The sequence below is a fragment of the Sebastes fasciatus genome, chromosome 13 (genome assembly GCF_043250625.1).
Source record: "Sebastes fasciatus isolate fSebFas1 chromosome 13, fSebFas1.pri, whole genome shotgun sequence".
Taxonomy (NCBI): domain Eukaryota; kingdom Metazoa; phylum Chordata; class Actinopteri; order Perciformes; family Sebastidae; genus Sebastes; species Sebastes fasciatus.
The window spans coordinates 20,896,125-20,917,543 of record NC_133807.1 but is presented as its reverse complement, the minus strand read 5'-3'; the positions used below and the strand labels follow the sequence as shown (position 1 = coordinate 20,917,543).

The window sequence follows — 21,419 nt, the reverse complement described above, 5'->3', positions numbered from 1 at the left end:
TGCCAGAGGTCGACTGTTCGTGTCAGGAAATAGAAAATATATCAAAGGGAAACATCACTTTGAGGGTAAGATGGAGCGCTCAGAAATACTGCCACAGCTCTTCATCATCTCCTCTCTCCTCTCGCTTCACGACCAATTTCACCCTCGCATCTCGCTTCTCTTCTCCACGGTAGTGACAAACAGTGCATAACCGGAGTTTCAAGTTCAAGCCGTGTCTGGAGAGAAACGAGGCCGAGCGAAGACGCATCTCTTGAAGTAAATCCTTACTTGTTACCACACGAATGACGACGTGAACTTTGTGTTTAGTGGACAATCATTTTAGGGCTGCAACTAACGATTATTTTTTAGATTCATCGATTCGTTGTTTGGTCTATAAAATGTCAGAAAATGGTGAAAAATGGCGATCAGCATTTCCCAAAGCCCAAGAAGACGTCCTCAAATGTCTTGTTTTGTCCACAACTCAAAGATATTGAGTTTACTGTCATAGAGGAGTAAATAAACCAGAAAATATTCACATTTGAGAAGCTGGAATCAGAGAATTTTGACTTTTTTTTGCTTGAAAAATGATTCAAACCGTTTACTCGATTATAAAAAATAGTTGCAGAATAATTTAATAGATTAAAACTCTTCGATAAATCATTGCAGCTCTAAAGCATTTAGGCTTTGCAATGAATTAGATGTTATTTGTACGGCAAGTGTTGAGAATTTATCTCAATTAAATGAACCATCGACACTTTTGGTAATAAACTAATCGTCAAGGAAAAATCCCAACCATTCATTGTTTCCTGCTTATTCAATCAGAAACTACTGCTCATCTCTGTTTTATATCATTGTAGACTGAATATCTGTATTTTCAAAAACAAGCAATCTGATATCACATTAACTAATAATGAAAAGATCCGTAAGCTACAGTGCTATAACCGATATTTACTGTGGGATCAAAGTAGGAGGTAGTAGTAAAGTAAGATAGCAAGAAAGCTTCATCCGTCACACTTACACCTACATATCGTCTATCATCCATCACAGAGCGTACGTGCATCTACTCCAAACAAATCCCAGCACAAACACAAGTGTCAGCTGCTCACGTTTGATCTCCCACTGCTCATTCTCTGGCTGTCTTTAATCCTTTAAACTCATTTTATGAAGACAACAGAGTGTAGGTGTGTTAAAGAGGAGGTGGATGAAGAAAGAAAGGAAGAGTTTCTCCTCGTTTTAACCTCCGAAGCTGCCGCTTTGCTAAAAGTGTACACCTCTGAGTGTGTTTTAGATGGTCCGACTCCGTGAACCCTGCACCCCCCTGGCATTGATCCTAAAAGCACACCCAGGTACGCACAAACACATTAACTCCCTATTCAGTGATGAGATCGAACTGAGGGCATGATGATGAATAAATAATGGTTAAAGCTCTGGAGGTTCACTTGACTAATTAACGGAGGGGAAAAGGATTCATCAAGAGAAGCAACAATACAAGAGAGGAAGGGAAGGCCAAGCAGTGAATCAAGGATCACTGCACAGGCTTTATACACACCGACACATGCACACTGGGAATATATATACACGCGCAGATGCACACGTATACACACCACATGCGCGCACATCCTAATTTGCGATTCAGTGCTGTGAAGGGATAGACAAAAGAGGGGAGGAGAGGTGTTGGCCTCTATTGACTCAAAACCCTGTGGGCTAATGAGAACTCCAACACACAGGCGCACACACAAGAGCGACCGTACACACACCCATTACTGTCATATCGCTGTGTCGGAGTGTGAAGGCGGTGTGTTAGCATCTCACCACCGCCCTCTTCATCCGAGGTTATCATGGAGGAACATCTAGAGAGAGAAATTCCCTGTTGCTTGTCAGTGTCCTTGTCGCTCTGCGAGCATCGTGGTCACCCGACAACATACTCTCACACACACACACACGCTGTCACTGAGGTAATTGGAGTGGTATAATTATGAAGAATAACCAGTCTAGCTGGCCCAGCTGTGCTGCTAACATCATCCAACTAGTTCCCCCAGATCATAAACTGTCACCAAATATGAGCCGACAGCCGAGGGACAGGGATATGAAAATGAGGCACAGTTGGAAAAAGGAGTGGCAACACTGACTGACTGACGTTTTATTTTGACATGCTGACATCTCCTTGGAAACAGACGTGTTCAACGTATAGCCGAAGCCCCTCGCAGAGAAGCTAAACAGTAAATCCAAATAAGCATCAAAAACATTTTCCGCTCTCATGCAAATACGAATCAGCGGGAGCAGCAGGAGAAGCAACAATATAAATCAAATGAACTAAAAGTGACTGGCTTACAAATGGCTTAAAAAGTCCCGAAGGGCGCACGGAAAAGCCATGACAGAGTTTGTGAAGACGCTTGTCACGGATTGAGGCGGCGGCAGCAGGAACAGCAGCAGCAGCTTGAGTCCTGGAGGAGCCACTGTGCTCCACAGCCTTTGAACATACAGGAGGCAGGCAGGAGCCGACAGCAGAGCTACGTGACTCTAATGACAACAAACACAATCACACAAATACGCATGCAGAGAGTCCCTCAATGCAGCAGGTTATCAAGATTAAACACCACAAGCATCCAACTAAAAGAATGCCTCACAAACAAAGTGAGAGGGGAAAAGGAGAAACAAAAAACAAACAGGACTGGGATGTACAAAAAGAGAGAAGAGGGGACCACTCCAAGCGCCCACCTGAGGGTTTCCCAGCATTCTCCATCCGCGCTCCTTTCAATCCCTCACTCCCTTTTATCGTCTAGGTCACTCCATCCCTACACCCATCTCCACATTCGTCCCCAGCTGTCGCCACATCACTGGGACGCTGGCTTAGGCAGAATATTGTGTAAAATCAAAGAAGAGGGAGGTAGGAGAGAGGAGGAGTATGGGAAGAAACAGCGAGGGAGAGAGAGAGAGAGAGAGAGAGAAGTAAGGCTGCCAGTTCTGAACATCGTCTCTTTTCTCTCGTTATGATTGTGTGTGCCTGGCTGTCTGTCTCGCTCGCCTCTCTCTCCATTTCCCTCATTATGTCCATCCGAGTGGTCGTGCCAAGCAAGCAGGGAAGCAGGACAAAACATGGCTCGCTGCGGCCTTAAAACACCTTGCTGCCTGGCCACTGCCTGTAGAACCTGTGTACACCGGGTGTGTGCTGGGGGCCGTGGATTGAGCGGGAGTGTGTCTGTGTATGACTGTCCTGTCAGCCAGCCAGAGCAGCAGATTACTGACGCTCCACTGGCACGTCCCACCTCATCCTTCTCTCCTGTCACCCCGGCAACACCTCCGCTCCCTGCCTGTTTCCCCCCGCCTCCTCCTCCTCCATCTGCCTCCACCTCCTCCCTTCTCTCGACGTAACCTGAGAAAGAGTCTTTAAATTTAATTTCACCCATCTCCAAAATCTATACCGGCGGAGCTAACTCCATGTAGCCCACAGGAACAGTAAAGATGGCGAATCTCCGCATCTCGATCCGCTCTAATAAAAAGAGCCCCATCAAAGCGGTGTATATATACACACGGCCCCCAGGGTGCTTCTTTGCTCAGATGAAGATGGCCAATCAGAGGCTGTGGAGGCGAGAGGAATGGTGTGGTAATTAACACCAGTGGGCCTGGGGCTCAGGTCCATGTCAACACTCAGCAAATCTCAGAAACCACACTGACCAACAACCACGGTTCAAATCAGAGAGGTGTAGGAAGGAGAAGGCTTCTGCTCCTCTGAGATATAGATGATGTTTAATTAACATGTCAGATTCAGTCCGGATCGGCCTTCGTGAAAAGCAGGGAGAGGTCAAGGCAGCCTTGGAGGTGAAGACCACCTGAAAGCAGAGCAGGGAACGAATCTCTGCAGTGAGAGCGAGTCTGCTTTGAGTGAGCAAGTGTGTGTGTTTCTCTGTCTGTGTGTCTGGACTCACACTTATGGTGTCCACAGGATCCACGCTTCCCATTATTTGTCTATGTAAGCAGCCGTGCAATGCATTTGGGTAGCGCAGCATTGCATTTCAAGTAGAGCTGACCCGAATGCTTTGAAGCTTCGACCATTGCCATGGTAACCCACCTCCAGATCAGTATTCGAATGCATCGTTTGCAAGTATAAATCCCCAAATAGCCCATGAAATAAAGAATTCTCCCTCAACATTATTCATAAACCATATTCAACATTAATTATTATCGGTTATTGTCACATGGATATTGCTGTTCGTTGTAGAGGTGTGTGTGTGTACAGTAGTGCGGCAGCGGCACTGTCTCGGGCGGGCACTGAAACGGGCAAGATGGAGACAGACAGACAGAAGATCATATCAGCCTGCTGCGCTGCACCGCGGTGTAGCTTCGAATACTTTCAAATATTTCTCACCGAAGCTTCGAAGCCAAAAAAAAAGTCATTCAGGACAGCCCACGTTTCAAGCTTTCCCTTATTTTCCAAATTTGGTTGGCGTGTGATTAAAAATCACAATATTACACATTTATCAGATCTAATATTTCATAATCTTTCCATATTGATGAATAATATACCAGTAGATATGCAAAATCTCATGTAAATATGTAAAAAACTATACTCTACTGTTTCAACTTTGATAAGATAAAACTCTTCACATCTGTAAAAATATAAACTTCGAATTAGCTTTTTCGTTACAATTTGCTCAGAATCGTTAATTCCGGCAAAACAATGATCACACAGAAGTAATAAAATCAAATGGCGGATTAAAAAGGTGCCCTGTGGAGAAGTTACGTTAACAATCAGCGTCACTGAACAAAACACACTGTGAGCATCCTTGAGGCCTCGTAAACACGTTGGATGCATTTCCTTCGTCATGCATTGTTAACATCATTTTTACTAGCTTTGCAGTCTTCTTAATTGACTATGTTGGCACATTACTCTGCAGGTTATCACCATGACGTTGCCTGCCTGCCTGCATGTGCGGCGCGATACAAACAAAACAGGGACCCCTCTCATTACTGCATAGCGCCACTAGGGGGTCAAAAACTAGCTTTAATGTGGAGCTGCAAGTTCGTGAAAAAAAATAATAAAAGAGGATCACTCCAAACTTCTAAGAACTCACTGTCCCTCCTCTGAACAACACATTGTTTCACTGTCATCAAAAATCATTAGCTGAGTGCGTGTGCTAGTGAGACGAAGGCCCACCCACCGCTTTGACTGCACAGTACAAGCAGAGGATGACACCCACAGATATCTTACCCTATGCAGAGCTGCACCTGCTGAGCGGTGCAAGGTTAACAATGGCCACATAGGGCTTGACAACTGCTGAACATGCAGATTTACTCCCCACAGAGTTCATACACACACACCTTTTGACTATTAACTGCATGCACATGCGTGTTGTGTGACATGTGTGTTGGTGTGCATCTATGCTTGAGCCTGTGGATAAGTGACACACAGAAAGCTGTTAAGCTAATGCAGTGAGCTAATGCCTCCAGTAAACAACAAGGAAACAAAAACAGCGTATCCTCTACCTTTGAAAAACAACCCTCTACCCACCAAGCAATTTAGCACCTACAAACACATACAGATGAGATATTAATGGTGTACTATGTCCTCTTTGACCTTTTAATTATTCTGATTTGTGTACAGAGCAAGCGTGCCGTAATTGCATTAGCATCTCTGCAGGTTTACTTAATGTTCCAGTAGAGGGGGAATTTGCGATTCAGTAAGCAGATAGGATAACACGCCTTTCTTTTTGTGTACACTAAATGATCCGCTGTGAGTGTGCGTGGCTGTTTGTGTGCGTGCACTAAATCATCTGAGATTTATTAGCTCAGTTACCACTAGTCAAACCTTCTGACGTGCAATTATGCTCTATCAGCAAATAAATGATTTGGCCATTACAGGCAATAATTGGTTATGGAACAAAGGGTGCAATATATTGTCCGTCTCTCTGCAGCTGTTTAATACGCTGTCCTGCTCTTTGCTGCTTGTGTTACCGGAAAACTCTACTTGCCCCCTGTTTGCCCCCTCTTCCTATTCCCCACTTCCTCCTCTCCGTCCTCTGAGCATTTCCCTGGAGAGGACCAATGCTCCTTCCTTCCCTTTATCTTCAGAGCGAGGCATCTGGAAAACAGGCTCTGTCTCCGCCTCTCTCTATCACATTCAATCATCCCCGATGTTTATTCAGCTCTTTCCACCTCCCTTTCTCCCTCCTTCTGCCCCACCCGCCTTCCTCTCCACGCTCACCATGCCTCAGCTTTAAACCACAGCACTGCTTATCACAGTCCTGCATCTTTCCATTTCTATCTATCTCCCTCCAATTGTTTTCTTCCCCACCATCTTGCCTCTGTTTGACGCCTTTTCCTCTTACATTTCCTCTCTGCCTCAAAGTGGTTTTGCCCTGGAAGACACTGTAGCATTTGTATTGTCAGAGGAAGGAGGACGCATAGACAAACCCGCATCCTCCCCTCTAAAGCTATACAGTACGTCCATCATAAATAATGCAGGAAAGCTTGAGGGTATTTACAGTGTGTGCACACATTTCTGCAGGATTATAGCTGTAGAGTGGGTGGTGACTATTACGAGGAGTTTAAATGTGAATTTGAGTTCAAATATCACCCATCCTCCTGACCCCACTGGTCTGCTTTGTACTTGTCTATTGTTGATTCGATCCACAGCATGTTTTCCAATACTTTCCTCCTCAAATATCTGGTGCATACCAACAGAAAACAATGTACTTTTTTGACATATACAGGAACAGGAACCAGTGAGCAGAGCTGAACAAGTGCAACCAAAAAAGGAAGCGCCCATCTTCAACTACCCTCAAAGGGTTTGCTTGTTATTCTATGCTCTCACAACAGATTGGTATTTTATCACTCATCTTTCTAACAATGCAAGTAGGAGTGGATAGTGTGATTAAAATCCTTTGTCGCCTATGTTGTATATAATTTCCGATTGAGATAATGATGTATTTTGTGATATTCTGTACAACACACAGAAGGAGAGCGACTTCATTCTGTGCTCAGGTAAACATTACTCTATATCTTTACATAGCAAAATAGTTGTTTGCTGCTTTATTAATGCTCTGAAGTTTGAATTTAGCACCTTTAAAGGTGCAGTGTGTAGGATCTGGTGGCGTCTAGCAGTGAGGTGGCAGATTGCAACCAACTGAAACTTCTCCCATGTGCCAAGTATGTAGAAGAACTATGGTGGCTGATGCAAAAACATGAAAATGCAAATGTCCCTATCTAGAGCAAGCGTTTGGTTTGTCCTTTCTGGGCTACTGTAGAAACATGGCAACCGGCTCCGTGAAGAGGACCCGCTCCCTATGTAGATATAAACGGCTCATTCTAAGGTAACGAAAACAAAACAATTCTTATTTTCAGGTGATTAAACACAAAAGAAAACATACTTATTTATATCATATTCCATTTCTGCCAATAGATCCCCCTGAATGTTACACACTGGTCCTTTAAATAACTGAAAAATAAGAGTGCTTCATCATTTATGCAACAATCCAATATCTAAAAGGTCCAATATTGCCAAAAAGCAGCCGTGCTGATTGATTTGCAAAATCCCACAATGGCCTAAGACAATGGTTCCCACTCCGGGGTTCAGCCAGGCAAAATTGGATTTTTTGTTCATGTATAACTAAAATCATGAAAACACACTTACTGGATAATTTATACAAAAGTCTGTATGAAAAACTGTTTAAAAAGATATATATTTTTATATATTTTTCTCTAGGTAGCTAAAGCTAATGAAATATTCAGTTTCAATCAATATGTATTGGCGTTTAGCTTTTCAAAAACAACATTTTCACATTTTGCTCTCCTGCTTGACGCACCTGTATTAACGGGGCGGTCTAGCAGCAATCTAACAGACATAATGGCTCAGCTTTTCTTAAACACAAGGAGGGGGGCTTTAAGGGAAATAGGTTGGGAACCTTTGGCCTGAGACCATTAAGGGACAGCTACCACAGCATCTAAAATCTACTGTATACACATTTATGTTGTTTCATGGTATATATTGTAATATTACCCAACCCTAAATACAAAAATGTCATATGAATGTACACAATTTTCTTCCTTTTGTTGCACAAAATTGTCTTCTGACTGCAGTTCAACGGTACAGTTTACTGGTCAGCTCTACAGTTTGCTAAATGCGTTCATCTTAACAAATTCTTAGACAAACTACTCCCAAGATTCAGACTAAACTGCCAGTGTGACAGGGTCTGAAATCCAGATATTGCGGACAGAGTGAAGGCAGCATCAGCGAATGGTGTCTAGCTATGGGCTAAGTAGGAGTAGATGAGCCTGCTGCCTAGAATTGCTCCCTCACTGCAACTAATTAACGCTGCCTTGTTCCAGTTCAACAACCTCGGTGCTGCTGACTTCAACTGGGGCATCCTGAGATGAGACAGACAGGAAGAGAGAGAGAGAAAGAGAGAGACTGTAATGACAACAAAGCAAAAACAAGCATGACCTTTTGGGCCAGATCTTATTGTGACACTTCACGTAAACAGCCTGTCCCACACAGAGATACAGAGTTGGTGGAGGAGGGATAAAGCTACTATCTCTGTGTGAGGAGGTGGCTGAGGAAGAAGCACCTGTCTCATTATACCCCGGCTTGGGCCACACAGGACAACTCTCCACCCCACAGGGCCGAGCCACGTTGCAGATAAGAGGAAGCCCGAAGAAAACGTTGAGCCGATAAGAAGTGGACTTAGAAAACGCAGTCTGACAAAATGGAGGAAAAGCTGGACAGAAGTGCAATGGGAAAGAGAGTTAAGAGAGAGCAGCGAGAGAGAGGATTGGATGGATTTGTTGAGTAAATGGCTGCGAGCTAATCATGACGCTAACAGTAATGGATAGGCAGGGCTGTCCAGATTGCCTCATTTAAGGACACTTGAGTATCGTTTAGGTAATCTCTCTGACGCACTCACAAAGGATGTGAGTGGAGGAGACAGAGTGGTCTGTACTGAGACAAAGGAAAATTGTTTTTCAGACTTTCTTATACGACGTCAGAAAAAAACAAAAGCACAAAACAACAATATTCCACCTTTGTGTTGAACTATTCTCTCCAATAGTAGTCAAACAGCTTGACCTTAGGCCGGCACCCAGGTAGTTGACGATGTGAGCGGTGCAGAAATACTGTAGCTCCATCCATCTCGGGGTGAGCTGACATGGAGTTAAGGCAGCGCATGAAATCAGAGGAAACTCAAAATGTGTTTCCCGAGTTTTGCCCTCCTTTGATCCTCAGCTGGAGGCAGACCACGAGAATGAACATCAGCGACCCTGAACAACCTTCAGTGAGATTTTCCACATACATCCAATGATATTGTTGCCTTGAGTATGGCCCTTTACACTCGGCTACACACACTACAAGCTCAGAACTCCTCTGTGTCAGCGCTGATTTCTTTTGTTTCTGGCACCTCTCAACGACTTTGTCCCTCTTCTATATTTTACCTTAATCTGTTTTTTATCTCTTCTCATCGCTGACAGCATCTAGGTTTTGTATCTACCCTCCCTTCCCTCAGAGGTGTTGTTGACTGTACTGTGGCCCACACTGCAGTAATCCAATGTTATTGGGGGTGCTATAACTCAGTTTTATGTGATCAGGAGCCCCACAGCCCCGGCTGCTGCACCTTGTGACAAACGACCCGACTCAGACGAGGCATCAATGAGTCAGCCGCACTGAGAGGCTGTGATGAGACCAGCTTTTTTAAACCCTTTGTATTTCTGCTTTTTTTCCCAGGCTGGGCGTTGAATGTGTGTCAGTCAGTGTTTGTCGCTGTGTGGGTGAGTTTCTCCATCAGTGAAGAGTCGGAGCTGCAGAGTAACATTAACATTAAATGTGATCAGTCCGCCAGGAATCCAAAACAGACAGCAGAGCCATGTTGGGATGTTAGCTTTTTAAAGTGGAACAATGTAAGAACGCAAGTGAATCAGAGCGCTGTCTGTTTATTCTGCTCTCGCAGTGGGAAATTCCTGTCTCACTTAACTAAAGGCTTCTGCAACGGCACGCAGCAAAGCAAACGAGGGAAGACATTCGAACGCTGCTTGTCATTGCTCACTCTTGTACTAAGCCAAGGGTAATAAGGCCTTGGTTTTTGTTTATTAGCCTTTCCTAGCCTCATGAACCGCTCTCTGAGAGGCAAGCAAACAGCAGCTGTTAGAAGATTTGCAAAAACGCAAAGTGCTAATACCATTCATAAACAACCGATGCACATTATCTGTTTGCTTCATTGAGAGAATCAATCCATATGTGGAAGGAGAGCAGCATTAGATTCTCCCTGTTTGCTTCAGTTTGTCATTTTAAAAGCTGTGGTTCTGAAAGAGTCTTCAGGAGAGACATAAAAGACATAGAGAATAATTCTACACCGACTCACAAACAAAATCTGTATCCTATATACTGTAATTTATATGATTAAGGCTTATTGATTTGACCAACTTTCACCAAAAACAAGGTCTGTGTATTGGCGAGAATCTGGCGATACTATACGTATCATGATACAGGGGTAACTATTCAATATATTGGAATATATTGCGATACTGTACGCAAGGCGATATATTGTGATTTTTCAAATTTAAATATAAGAAAACTGTCATAGTATAAAGAACACATCAGAAATACACCATTAGAGAATAAGCAAAAATAACACATTTATACTGCATGCAAAAAGCTGCATGGTTTTTGTCCCAAATTGCATGTGATTATCATAAAGAGGGACTCGTGGGTACCCATAGAACCCATTTTCATCCACATATCTTGAGGTCAGAGGTCAAGGGACCCCTTTGAAAATTGCCATGTTAGTTTTTCATCCCCAAAATTGAGCGTACATTTGCTATGTAGTATGACATGGTTGGTACCTTAATTGGATTCCTTAAGTTTTCTAATTTCATATAATGCAGGGACTTCACTGTAGCTTTAAGAATGAGCCTGCAACAACCTCCGAAAGATCGAATAGCTAATAAAAATCGATAGTTTTGGAGAATCGATACAGTATCGCACAACATAATATCAAGACTTTTTCTAATGAGCACATTTTACACAGATTTTCCACCCCCTTTTTATGTCTCCACTTGTCCAAAATCTGTTCCAAGTTTTCTATTGCAAGAGGACTCCCCCACCACCACCACCACCACCAGTGTATAATAAAAGAGGTCCTCTTGCAACGTTGAATATTCCACTAAAAGAGAGTGAAAAAGGGGGAGAAAATACAAATGAGCTCCTGATTATGCACCAGAGTCCCTCTAAGTAAGTGAAAAACAAACTGTTAAACTAAAGAGTGTTTACACAGCAAATGGTATTTTTATAAGACAATTTTCACAGGGTTATGTATGATTTCTTTATACAGGGTTTTAAATCGTAAAATAAACACTAATAAATCCCTTGATGTTATTCTTTGAATCAAAATGAGCAATTATTATGCTGTATGAAGACAAAGTAACCCTATACAGCCCATACAAAAGCCCACCATTGTTACATCGGCTTCCAAATATAGACAGGGCTTTACATTAATCATGTTGCTGTACTACGTCAGCAGTTCTGTGAAGCTGCCCTCTCAAGGTCTATCCATCAATCCTTCGTCCCTGATGACCGCCTGGTTCTATGACGAAGAGGAGGAGTGTCTTCATCTTTCAAAAAAACAATATTGAATAGGGTACGGTCGCCCAGATAGAGACGTCACTGTGTTATCTGCAATTATTACAGCGTGGATGAGAGAAAGCTTCTCTTTGCAGTTTACTGAGAGTTGAATTACCAGCATTTGTCACAAATCTTGCACAAAACCCCAAAGATGCATTAACGTTTATTAATTATGTAGATTTTGTTGCACAAAAGGACTGAAAACACTCACAACCAAATTAGCATCAATGAGGTTCGGAGAGAGAGGAAAAAATGGAGCGCAGTGTTCTGCGACGTCCTAAGCAGCTGTTTAAAGGCTGTTAGATAGCGCGCACATGGGCCCCTGGCACAGTGGATGAATTAGTATTCAGCACCAGATAACACAAAGACTCAGTGAGGTCTGAAGGAGATCCAAAGGGAGTTGGCCGGCTCTTTCATCGGGAAGCTGCACAGGACTGTGTGACATATCGATCGGCTATTGGCTACGCAGTACTGCACTGTGGGCTCCATCACCGTCACGGCTACACTCTGTCACTCCCACTTTTCAGCTGTTAATTTGTGGTCGTCTGGATCTTAACATGCCGCCCTACACTCTGGCAGCCATCACATTCACGAGAGGACCACTACATCAAACCGCTGCTATGACGACAGGAATTTTAACTACTCGGGAGGGAGGGGGGGGAAATAGCGCAGCTCAAATCCACACTAATGCTTTTGTGCGTGAATGTGTGTACACCTTCACTTGCACTTGCTCGTCCAAACCGTACATCTGAAATCTGTCCTTCTGCGTTACCCTCAATCCACCTCTCCTGCTCTGATATAATGTCATACTTAAACACATTCATCATTGCCTTAGCCTACACCCTGATATTGATGTGCTGCATTATTGTATTAATATTTCCAGAGTGCTTCCTATTTAAGAGGCTTTACGGCTTCAGCAAGCAGCTTCTTAACTGTCCTACTCAACGTTATCAGCGCAAATCCAGACGTCCTTGTAAGAAAAAAAGCAAGGTCCCGCTGACAATAAGGCACCAGTTTTACACATTGTAAAAGTTTGTTCAGTCTTTGTACGCGCAGATGTTGACTTGGATAATCTGTGCGCGGAGGAAGAGACTGTATCACTGATGAAACCACTAATTGGCTATTTAATTGGCTGCAGTTAGAGACATCTGTATCAAACGGCACGTTAAAATATCAGCAGTAATGAGCTGTCCTATCTGTAAAAATGTAGAATACCATATGAGAGAAGATCGAGGTTATCACAGGGGGGCAAAGAGAGGACGAGATAATAAAGGGGAAACACGTCTAACGGTGGTGAAACAGGCAAGAAATACGGAGGAGGATAAAACTGAACCATCGCTTGTGTACTTTATGTGAAAACATTTCTTATCCTTTTCTGTCTATGACGGCAGAAATGTGTGTTTTGTGGAGGGTATTGGAGGGTTTCTGTTCTGCCCTCTCTGCTCTACAGGGCAGCACCGGACCTACCGGGGGCCCTTGATGAAATTTAATTTGGGCTCTTCATTCCTGGCTCTGTGTCAAGTCAAAACACCCACACCAGTGTACAGTACCTACAAAGCATGAGTCAGTTTCACTGAAACATGTAAAATAACACTGGAATAGGCTATAACAACAAAGTACTTATTGTTCAAATGTCTGATTTGGCCACTGTAAAATTAGATGAATTAAATCTTGTACGCCCAATTTGTTATCTAAATCAACACAGCATAATTAAATTAGCTGTAAAACATTCAGCTCTTTATCATATTTCTTAATCAATGGCTTAATAACAACTGTCAACGCTGGCTTTGTGTTGACCATATTTTACCATAATGGTCCTTTAGATGTTACACAGGGTCAGCTTGATGATCCCTCAGGTTGTCAGAATATACAGGGCAGAGATGAAGTGCCGTTGAGCAACAGACCCACGGGTGCTGCAACCAGCAGCCCAAAACATGATTTTCCTCTTAACAAAGATAAACTCTAATCAGATAACTGAAACTAATGAGGAAACAGATGTTTTAACACGCAATCACAATGGACTACAAACTTCGTCCATGTCATCATTTTTGTATTTTGCACAATTTTACTATACGCATTTAGGCGGGAGACTGTCCTCCCCAACAGCATCAATCGTTTCAGGAAAAGCCAGAACCGACAAACATTATGTTTACATTCAAGTGACAAAGCCCTAAAGCGGCCATAACATGACAATGCAGGTTCCCTAACTATGGATGTCAGTTTGGGCCAATTTTGTTTTTGATAGCCCAACACTCATTAACTAGTTCATTTTTAAAAAAAGCAAAAAAAGCAAAATGATGTGAAATACAAGCGGCGCTTTCCCTTTACTCCACTGCTCCGTTGACTCAATGAGCTTTGGCGCCGCATTTAGAAGCACTATATCCATCCAATTTGAATGTTTTGTGTTGTAAATGTCTTGCCTTTTATTTATTTATTTATTTTCTGTTGGCTTTAATGAAGTTTCACAGGTACTCTGATTGATCGGCCACCGATCACTATCAGCTGATATTCGTTCTAAATAGTTTGATCGGTGGTCTCTATAAAAGCTGATCAGAAGAGCCGTTCAGATGACGCATCGATTCTGAACTGAAACCTTTGCAATATTCATTTGACTGCTTTCTTGCCTGCTCTTTAATTCGTTCTGAGAGCGACACAGCTGGACGGACACACACATGCTCAGACACTGAGCACTGTTTCACACACACACACACACACCGGTCCTATCACCGCATGGTGCGTCCTGTCTGAACAGCTCAATTGGAAGTTCCCTTTCAGTGCCCATGTTGAATTCAAATATAGACTGTATTTTAACCTATAGACCGACATGCAGAACTGATCAAAAATTTTCTCGGTGGTTAACCGTTGACATCCCTACCCCTAACCTTAACAAAGTAGTAATTTTAGCCTAAACCATGATCTTTCCCTAAACCTAACTAAGTAGTTTACGTGCCTAAACCTGGCCAAACCTGAAGCAAAGCATTGTCACATCTTTTCATGTCATCATCACGTCATTTGTAATGGTTTTGGACTCCACATAAATGATGTCGTCCTGCCGATAGAGGCGTCAGATCAGAAAACGCTTCTTTGTGTCTTTCTAGAGAACATGGACACACACTGTATTTTGTCATTTAATTTGCAGGACTTGCTGTCAGGTAGAAAAGAGATACTTCAGATATAAGCCAGAGGAACTAAAGTATTTAGGGACTAGGGGAGTGATAGATTAGATTCAACTACACTACATGCAGCCACTCCTCAGAGGGGAGGCACAGTTTTGAAAAACAGCATCAACACCATTAATACAGCATCTCTGACTGATATATGGAGAGTCTATGTGTGTGTGTGTGTGCATGTGTTGGTGTGGACTTGCAGGTCAGGTTGTGCTGTTGCAGAAGGCCATACGTGTGGGCGGAGAGTGTGTCTCTTGAGCCGGTGGCGAGCTACAAGTACAGCCATCTGGGAGAGAAATCTGCATAGAGTCACTGCAGCAGAGTGCAGCTTGCAATTAAGAACTTACAAAAAGTTTTTTCAGATATCAAATGCTGCAGTTTTTCCTGTAACAAAATGGGCTAAACCCGAAACACAACGATCTTCCACTGGAAACATTGTGTGCCTTTTTCACTGCAGTCTTTACAGTGCCCTCTGATGGCTACACAGTCAGAGGAAGATGCTCTGCATGGGAGACTTCAGAGGTTCACACATTCTTTGTTGTTAGCAGCTCTACCATGGATTGGGCAGCGTTAAAAGCCAAATATTATCATTACTACTGCTGTCAAGTTGCTTACTTGTATCAAATACAATAGAGAAGACTATCCATCCATCCATCTGCAACCGCTTATCCCGTTAGGGGTCGCGGGGGGGCTGGAGCCGATCCCAGCCGACATTGACATAGAGAAGACTACTGTGAATTAATTCATAATTAAAGGTTCACTGTGGAGCAATGTTTTTATGTGTGGTTCCCCGTTGCTCTTGTGCACATGGCTGTGCAATTAATCAAATTTCAATCATAATTTTGGCTTCCAATGATAATAAAAAACAAGATAATCGACATAAAAGATCACTGTGCAATGACGCTCTCGTTTTGTCTTATAAATCCAACGCACCCCTTTCCTTTACAGCAGTGCACTTTCACCCCGCTCTGTGTGAGAGGATGCCCTCGTGGGAACTCTACCCGGAGCTGGCTGGCCCTTGCTAGACGTATTTCCTCCATGGTGGTGCGCCACGACCGGCTCTAGGTCGGCTAGGGAAAGGCTCGGGTTGAAAATGGTGCTTTACAGCTACCTTCGCCTGGACCTCGCCGCTTAGTGCTCGCTGACGGAGCTCCCAGTGCAACTGTCAACCAGGGCGAACTGTCCTCAATGCGGCGATGTCGGCCACCCACCTGATCCGTCTCGAAACACGGACCTCGTCTTGTTTACCATGCTTTGTGGGTGTAACTTTTTTTGGCGTGTCATCACCATTCATATCTACATCTACTTATGATTAAATTGTTTTAAAAGAGCACAAAGTTCTTCATATATCTTGCCTCTTAATTTTGCTCTCAAAGTGCACCAGATTGATACATTTAACTTTAAAATGTAGCCTATAATATATTCTTTCTAAATGATGTTTCTAAAGTCAATGTGTAATCATGTTAAACAATCGTGATCTCAATATTTACTAAAATAATCGTGATTATGACTTTTGCCATAATCGAGCAGCTGTGTATGCACACGAGGACGCACATTCCAGCCAATGGTTTCACACTATTCCAGTGATCAACAAGTGATGGTAACTGAAGAAAAGAAGAATGCATTCAGACTACACACACACACACACACACACACACACACAACCACATGCGCTGTTTTTCTAAAGAAACCTTTTTTTCGGCTCTCAGATGTGTGTTGTCTCTCTGGGGATTTCTACAGCGACTGTCTCAGGTACAAATAAGTTCATGTACATTGATCATGCTTTTGATCTTTAAAAATAATTTTATACAGAAACACAACTGAAGCTTATCATCCTGTTACTCCTAAACATTGAAGCAAAGCAAAGCAAACTCCCCTGTTAACAGGTGGGTACAGAACAAGTAATCCTGGCCTCTGTCAAGGGAGATGTGTGGATTTATTACTTTAAGCCTGGCAGATCCAAGAGGAACTTCCCAGCCTTTACCTAAAACCCTACTTTCAGCCTTAGCCTAGCCCTGGAATCGTGGTAATCATTCCCTTAAGCCTAAACCGTCCATAGTGAAGCAGTGCAGTTTAAGAGAGGTGAAATATAAATGGTGTTTTACTTGCAAAACGAATCCCATGTTACTGGTCCAAACTGAAACAACAAAGGAGATTACCTGTCATTCATTCTGTTTGAAAACCTTTGGAAATTAACTCCACTGTGTCGAGACATTAACCATCATTTAGAGCAGATTCTAGGATTTTTTTATCTGTTTGAAGCAGACGATGAGAGCGCAAAGAATTGTGACTCTCTCACACGGACTATGTTTACATGCGCACTATTATTATTCAGAATATGATACGCCTCTTAATTGGGTTTTTTACGGCAGTTTGCGGCACACGGCCTCTTGCCTGTTTGCGGCCAGCTCTGTGCGTTGTACACAAACCAACTAGCCAAAAGTTTGCAAAGATGCATGCCCAAAAGAAAAGCCCACATTTCTGGTCAGAAGGAGAAACACACCTACTTGTAAACATTATGAAAGACTTGGATATCAACAGGTTTTTGGATATGTGCAAATATCGCCACACCGACCTTTTCAAGAAGGCGGTTGAAGGAATGAAAGAGGGAGGCTGTGTTGGCCACCGGTTTCGTAAAACGCAGTATGCACGACGGCGTGTAAATGGGAGCATTAGTGGAATATTCCTTTTCATTAGCAATGTAAACTGCTTAGTAGGAATATTGTCCTTTTCAAAATAAGGACAAAAAAAGGAATATTTTGTGCATGTAAACATCAAATAATCCCTATGAAACCAGAAAAAGGTTACAAAAAGTTCATGTTTTCTAACTGCTATCATGACACTTTCACGTAAGTGAAGCAGCTTTCAAGGTTCATCGTCCTTTAGACCCTCAGCGAGTCACATTTATTTAATGGACTCTAATCAAATGCTGCCATCTATCCTGGTTAATCCTCCTCTCTGGTGTCGAGATTCCTCATCTGTCTCCATAAACCCCGTTGGTCTCCACGGGACTCTGATATTCAGTCAGGTAAACAAGCCTATCTGGTTTCAGCAAACAGGAGATCTGATCCCCAGGTTGCTGCAGAGAAGTTATTAACCATGGAGCTGGCACCTAAGAGATTCATGCATGTGATTAGGGGCATCCTCGGGAATATGGAAGTACAAAACAACAGTGTGTGTCTACGTAAGAGTGTGTATTTTCACCTAAAGCAGGTATAATCAACTCCCAATTCTTCAGGTCACAGGGAAGGCTTGACATTTTGCTTTGTTTGTTTCTTCTACCTGACTGTACATCAGTGTCACTGGCAGAACAAATTAGGGAGCATGCAGAGTGTGCTGGGTGTTAATAATGACTGAGCGAGGGAAATGGAGGCGGGGGGCGAAAAGCGAGACATTTAACACGGTTGAAAAGAGATGGAGAAGGAAGTAAAAAGAAGGATTTGTAAATGTGAAAGCGACAGGTTTTGAGGAATTCAAAAATGGATGAAGATCAAATCAAATCAAATCAAATCAATTTATTTTTGTATAGCGTCAAATCACAACAGAAGTTATCTCAAGACGCTTTATATATAGAGCAGGTCTATGACCGTACACCATAGTTTAGAGACCCAACAGGATCCACCAAGCGCACTGTGGCCAGGAAAAACTCCCCGATTACTGGGAAGAAACCTGGAGCAGAACCGGGCGCAGGGCGGGCGGCCATCTGCCGAGACCGGCTGGGGGGATAGATAGATAGATAGATAGATAGATAGATAGATAGATAGATAGATAGATAGATAGATAGATAGATAGATAGATAGATAGATAGATAGATAGATAGATAGATAGATAGATAGATAGATAGATAGATAGAGAGAGAGAGAGAGAGAGAGAGAGAAGCAGCCACAATAGCAGTCTAGCAGCTGTAATAGCTAATACAAGTAGGACTGATAACACAAAACCAATAGTGGTGGATGGAAAGAGTGATAATACAACTATCGGAAAGCCAGCACTGTCCAGCATCTCTCCTCAGTACGTCCATGTGTATTGGTGTGGGACGTCCCTGCGATTGAGATGTGAACGGTGAGGGAAGCAATTGAGGGAAACAGAAAGGCGAGGCTAGGTCTGAACATGGCCGCTGTCATGTGTCGACAGTCTAGAAATAGAGTGGGGGCGCGTGCCCTTGCCATCTCAACATCACGATGATGACAGCCCGTGTAGTGAACCACAGAATGACTACAAGTCAAGGCTATTAAAGTGAGGATCGGACAAATGAGAGCCTGCACTTACTACACCCTAAGAAGACCCGGTTCCAACAGCCCAACACAAAAGAAAATCAAGACATCACACATTCATAACTTTTCTGACTCTCTTGGCTCAGTGCTGTGATCTTGTGATGTGTGTCAGGGTCTGAAATTAGTACCCGCCACCCATCAAATGTAGGTAAATAGTTGGCAGTGGCAGGTAAAATCGTTAAGCCATCCACTACTTTGGCAGACAGGGAAAACGCTAGTGATGGGAATAGAGAATCAGTTCCTTCACATGCCTTCATGACTATCGATTCCTCTTATCGATACTTTCCGAAAGTTACACATGCACAATGACGTAACGCCATATGCACGCTGAATCATGTTTCAGTTGAGCGTGGCACTAATAAACCTGAGGGGATGCACTAGGAATGCACCGATACCACATCAGATATCAGGCTGATACTAAATGAAATAGCTGGATCGGATATTGGTGACAATGAAGCCGATCTATTCAATTCTATGTTTACATTCTATATACATTATATACTGAAATTTTAATTCCTGTTCAAGTTTTGACCAACTTGTTGCTGCGTTAAAAATGTTTTACACCTGAATTGTAATTCCTGTTAATTTTGAAGATTTGTTTTGCCAAGTTATTTGTGTACAATTTATTATTTTATTAATAAATAACAATTCACTAAATTTGTATCTTTGTATTTATTTGTTACATTTTGTTTTAAAAAGTTAAGAAAGCAATGTTTAAGTCAAGCCTGATGTTGTCTTACACATAAAAGGATGATCCCAGTCACTTCCACACAGTGAGGCATACAGCTTATTAATTAAACACTGGTATCAAATCAAATCAAATCAATTTATTTTTGTATAGCGTCAAATCACAACAGAAGTTATCTCAAGACGCTCAAGACGGTATGGGATCGGTACTCGGTATCGACCGATACCCAAAGCCCAGTTACTGAAAAAATGAAAAAGCTAAGGTATAATTTGAACACTGGAATTCACCGTGCATATAATGTTTTTTGTGTAAAACATATTGAACATTGAATGACATCAGATCCAAAATGTTATTCCTTTATTTAGCATAGATTTCAAAAGTGGCAGAATCACAGGCGGTGAAAAAAGTTGATTTCAGACCCTGATGTGTGTGCATGTCTGCATCTACTTTCAGGGATGTGTGAGTGTGAATGTGTCAAAGGGAGGAAGGACCAGACACCCATGGGAGGAGCGTCCAATCCTGTCGCCCTGCCAGAGGGAGAACAGGAGGAAAGCACTCTGTCCTCTTCCTCTCACTCAACCCCTCCTCTCCATCCTCCTAGCACTTTCCAGCACTTGGCCTTTTCCTTTTTTTGTGTCTGAGTGGTGATAATGGCAGGCTGTCCGTCACGCGAGGTCTGACCCAGATTCACTTGGTGAGGAGAAGGACAGTGAGTGGGGTGATGGTGGATATCTCAGCCCTTCACCCATGGGCCCCAACATATCTGCTCGCCTCACAGTTTCAGCAAGAGGGGGCAAAGCCGGGGGCGCAGTCTAGCCAGCCTGTTCACTGCTACCTGAAGGGCAAAAAGTCTGACTGGCGTGAGATGCAAACCAGCAGCAACCAACTCATTAAGCCAGTAACTCACGGTAGGGTGCTGATTTATTCATGACCCGCTCCACAGAATAAAGGCCACTGAGACGTGGCTAACTGGCTTACTGGTGTGTGCCAGGCAAAAACCACTGAGCTTTGTAGTCCGCAGTCAAATGTGATCCTGGATCAAAAATGCCAACCTCTGTGCCAATCAGAGAGAATCCCCGGTGGCCCTGCCTACACCTTGCTGCATAGATACGGTTACCAGGGAAGGAGCAGAGAGAGCGGCGCTGAGAGGAGGCAGCGGGGAAGGAGGATGGGTGGAGACATGGATGGGACACAGAAAAAGAGACGAGAGAAAAAAACAAGACTAGAATCTAACAAGTAGGCAAAAATAAAAAAATTGCAATTCTTTCTTAATATCCCATCGATGTACAGTTGATGCTGCATCATACCTCAACATCAACAGATAATACATCAAGTTAAGAAGCTAAAGATGCCATTCAATTAGGCTTGCATGTTAAAAGCTGGTTGACCAAGCTCATTGGAATTTGTCCTCTGGGGACAATTCATGTCTGCACCAAACTTCATTGCAATCCATCCAATACGTGTGGAGATATTTCCACCTGGACCAAAGTCAGCCCAACTGACTGATAGACCGACTGACCTTGCCCTCCCTACAGCCATGCTGCCAGCACGTCTAAAAATACTGTGAAGAAAGAGGGATGTCTGGGCAGTGACCCTGATACAGTATCTTGCTATCACAAGGCCACTTAAGACGGATTAACACTTAAATCATGGTGAAGAAAACTAGAGAGAGCGATAGTTCAAATAACCTTGACCTGATAGCTTTT

General features: G+C 43.1%; 1 protein-coding gene across 12 annotated transcripts in view; it reads right to left on the bottom strand.

The window, feature by feature from the left end:
* srcin1a (SRC kinase signaling inhibitor 1a) overlaps window positions 1-21,419 on the bottom strand; it is a 138,000-nt gene that overhangs the window by 87,032 nt on the left and 29,549 nt on the right. The window contains exon 1 of one of the 12 annotated variants that reach the window (XM_074656080.1): window positions 2,698-2,823. The exons of the other annotated variants lie outside the window; for them this stretch is intronic. Coding sequence (XP_074512181.1) covers window positions 2,698-2,722 — 25 coding nt within the window. The 5' untranslated portion in view covers window positions 2,723-2,823. Of the gene's footprint in view, window positions 1-2,697; window positions 2,824-21,419 lie in introns of those variants that run through there. 12 annotated transcript variants of the gene reach the window in all.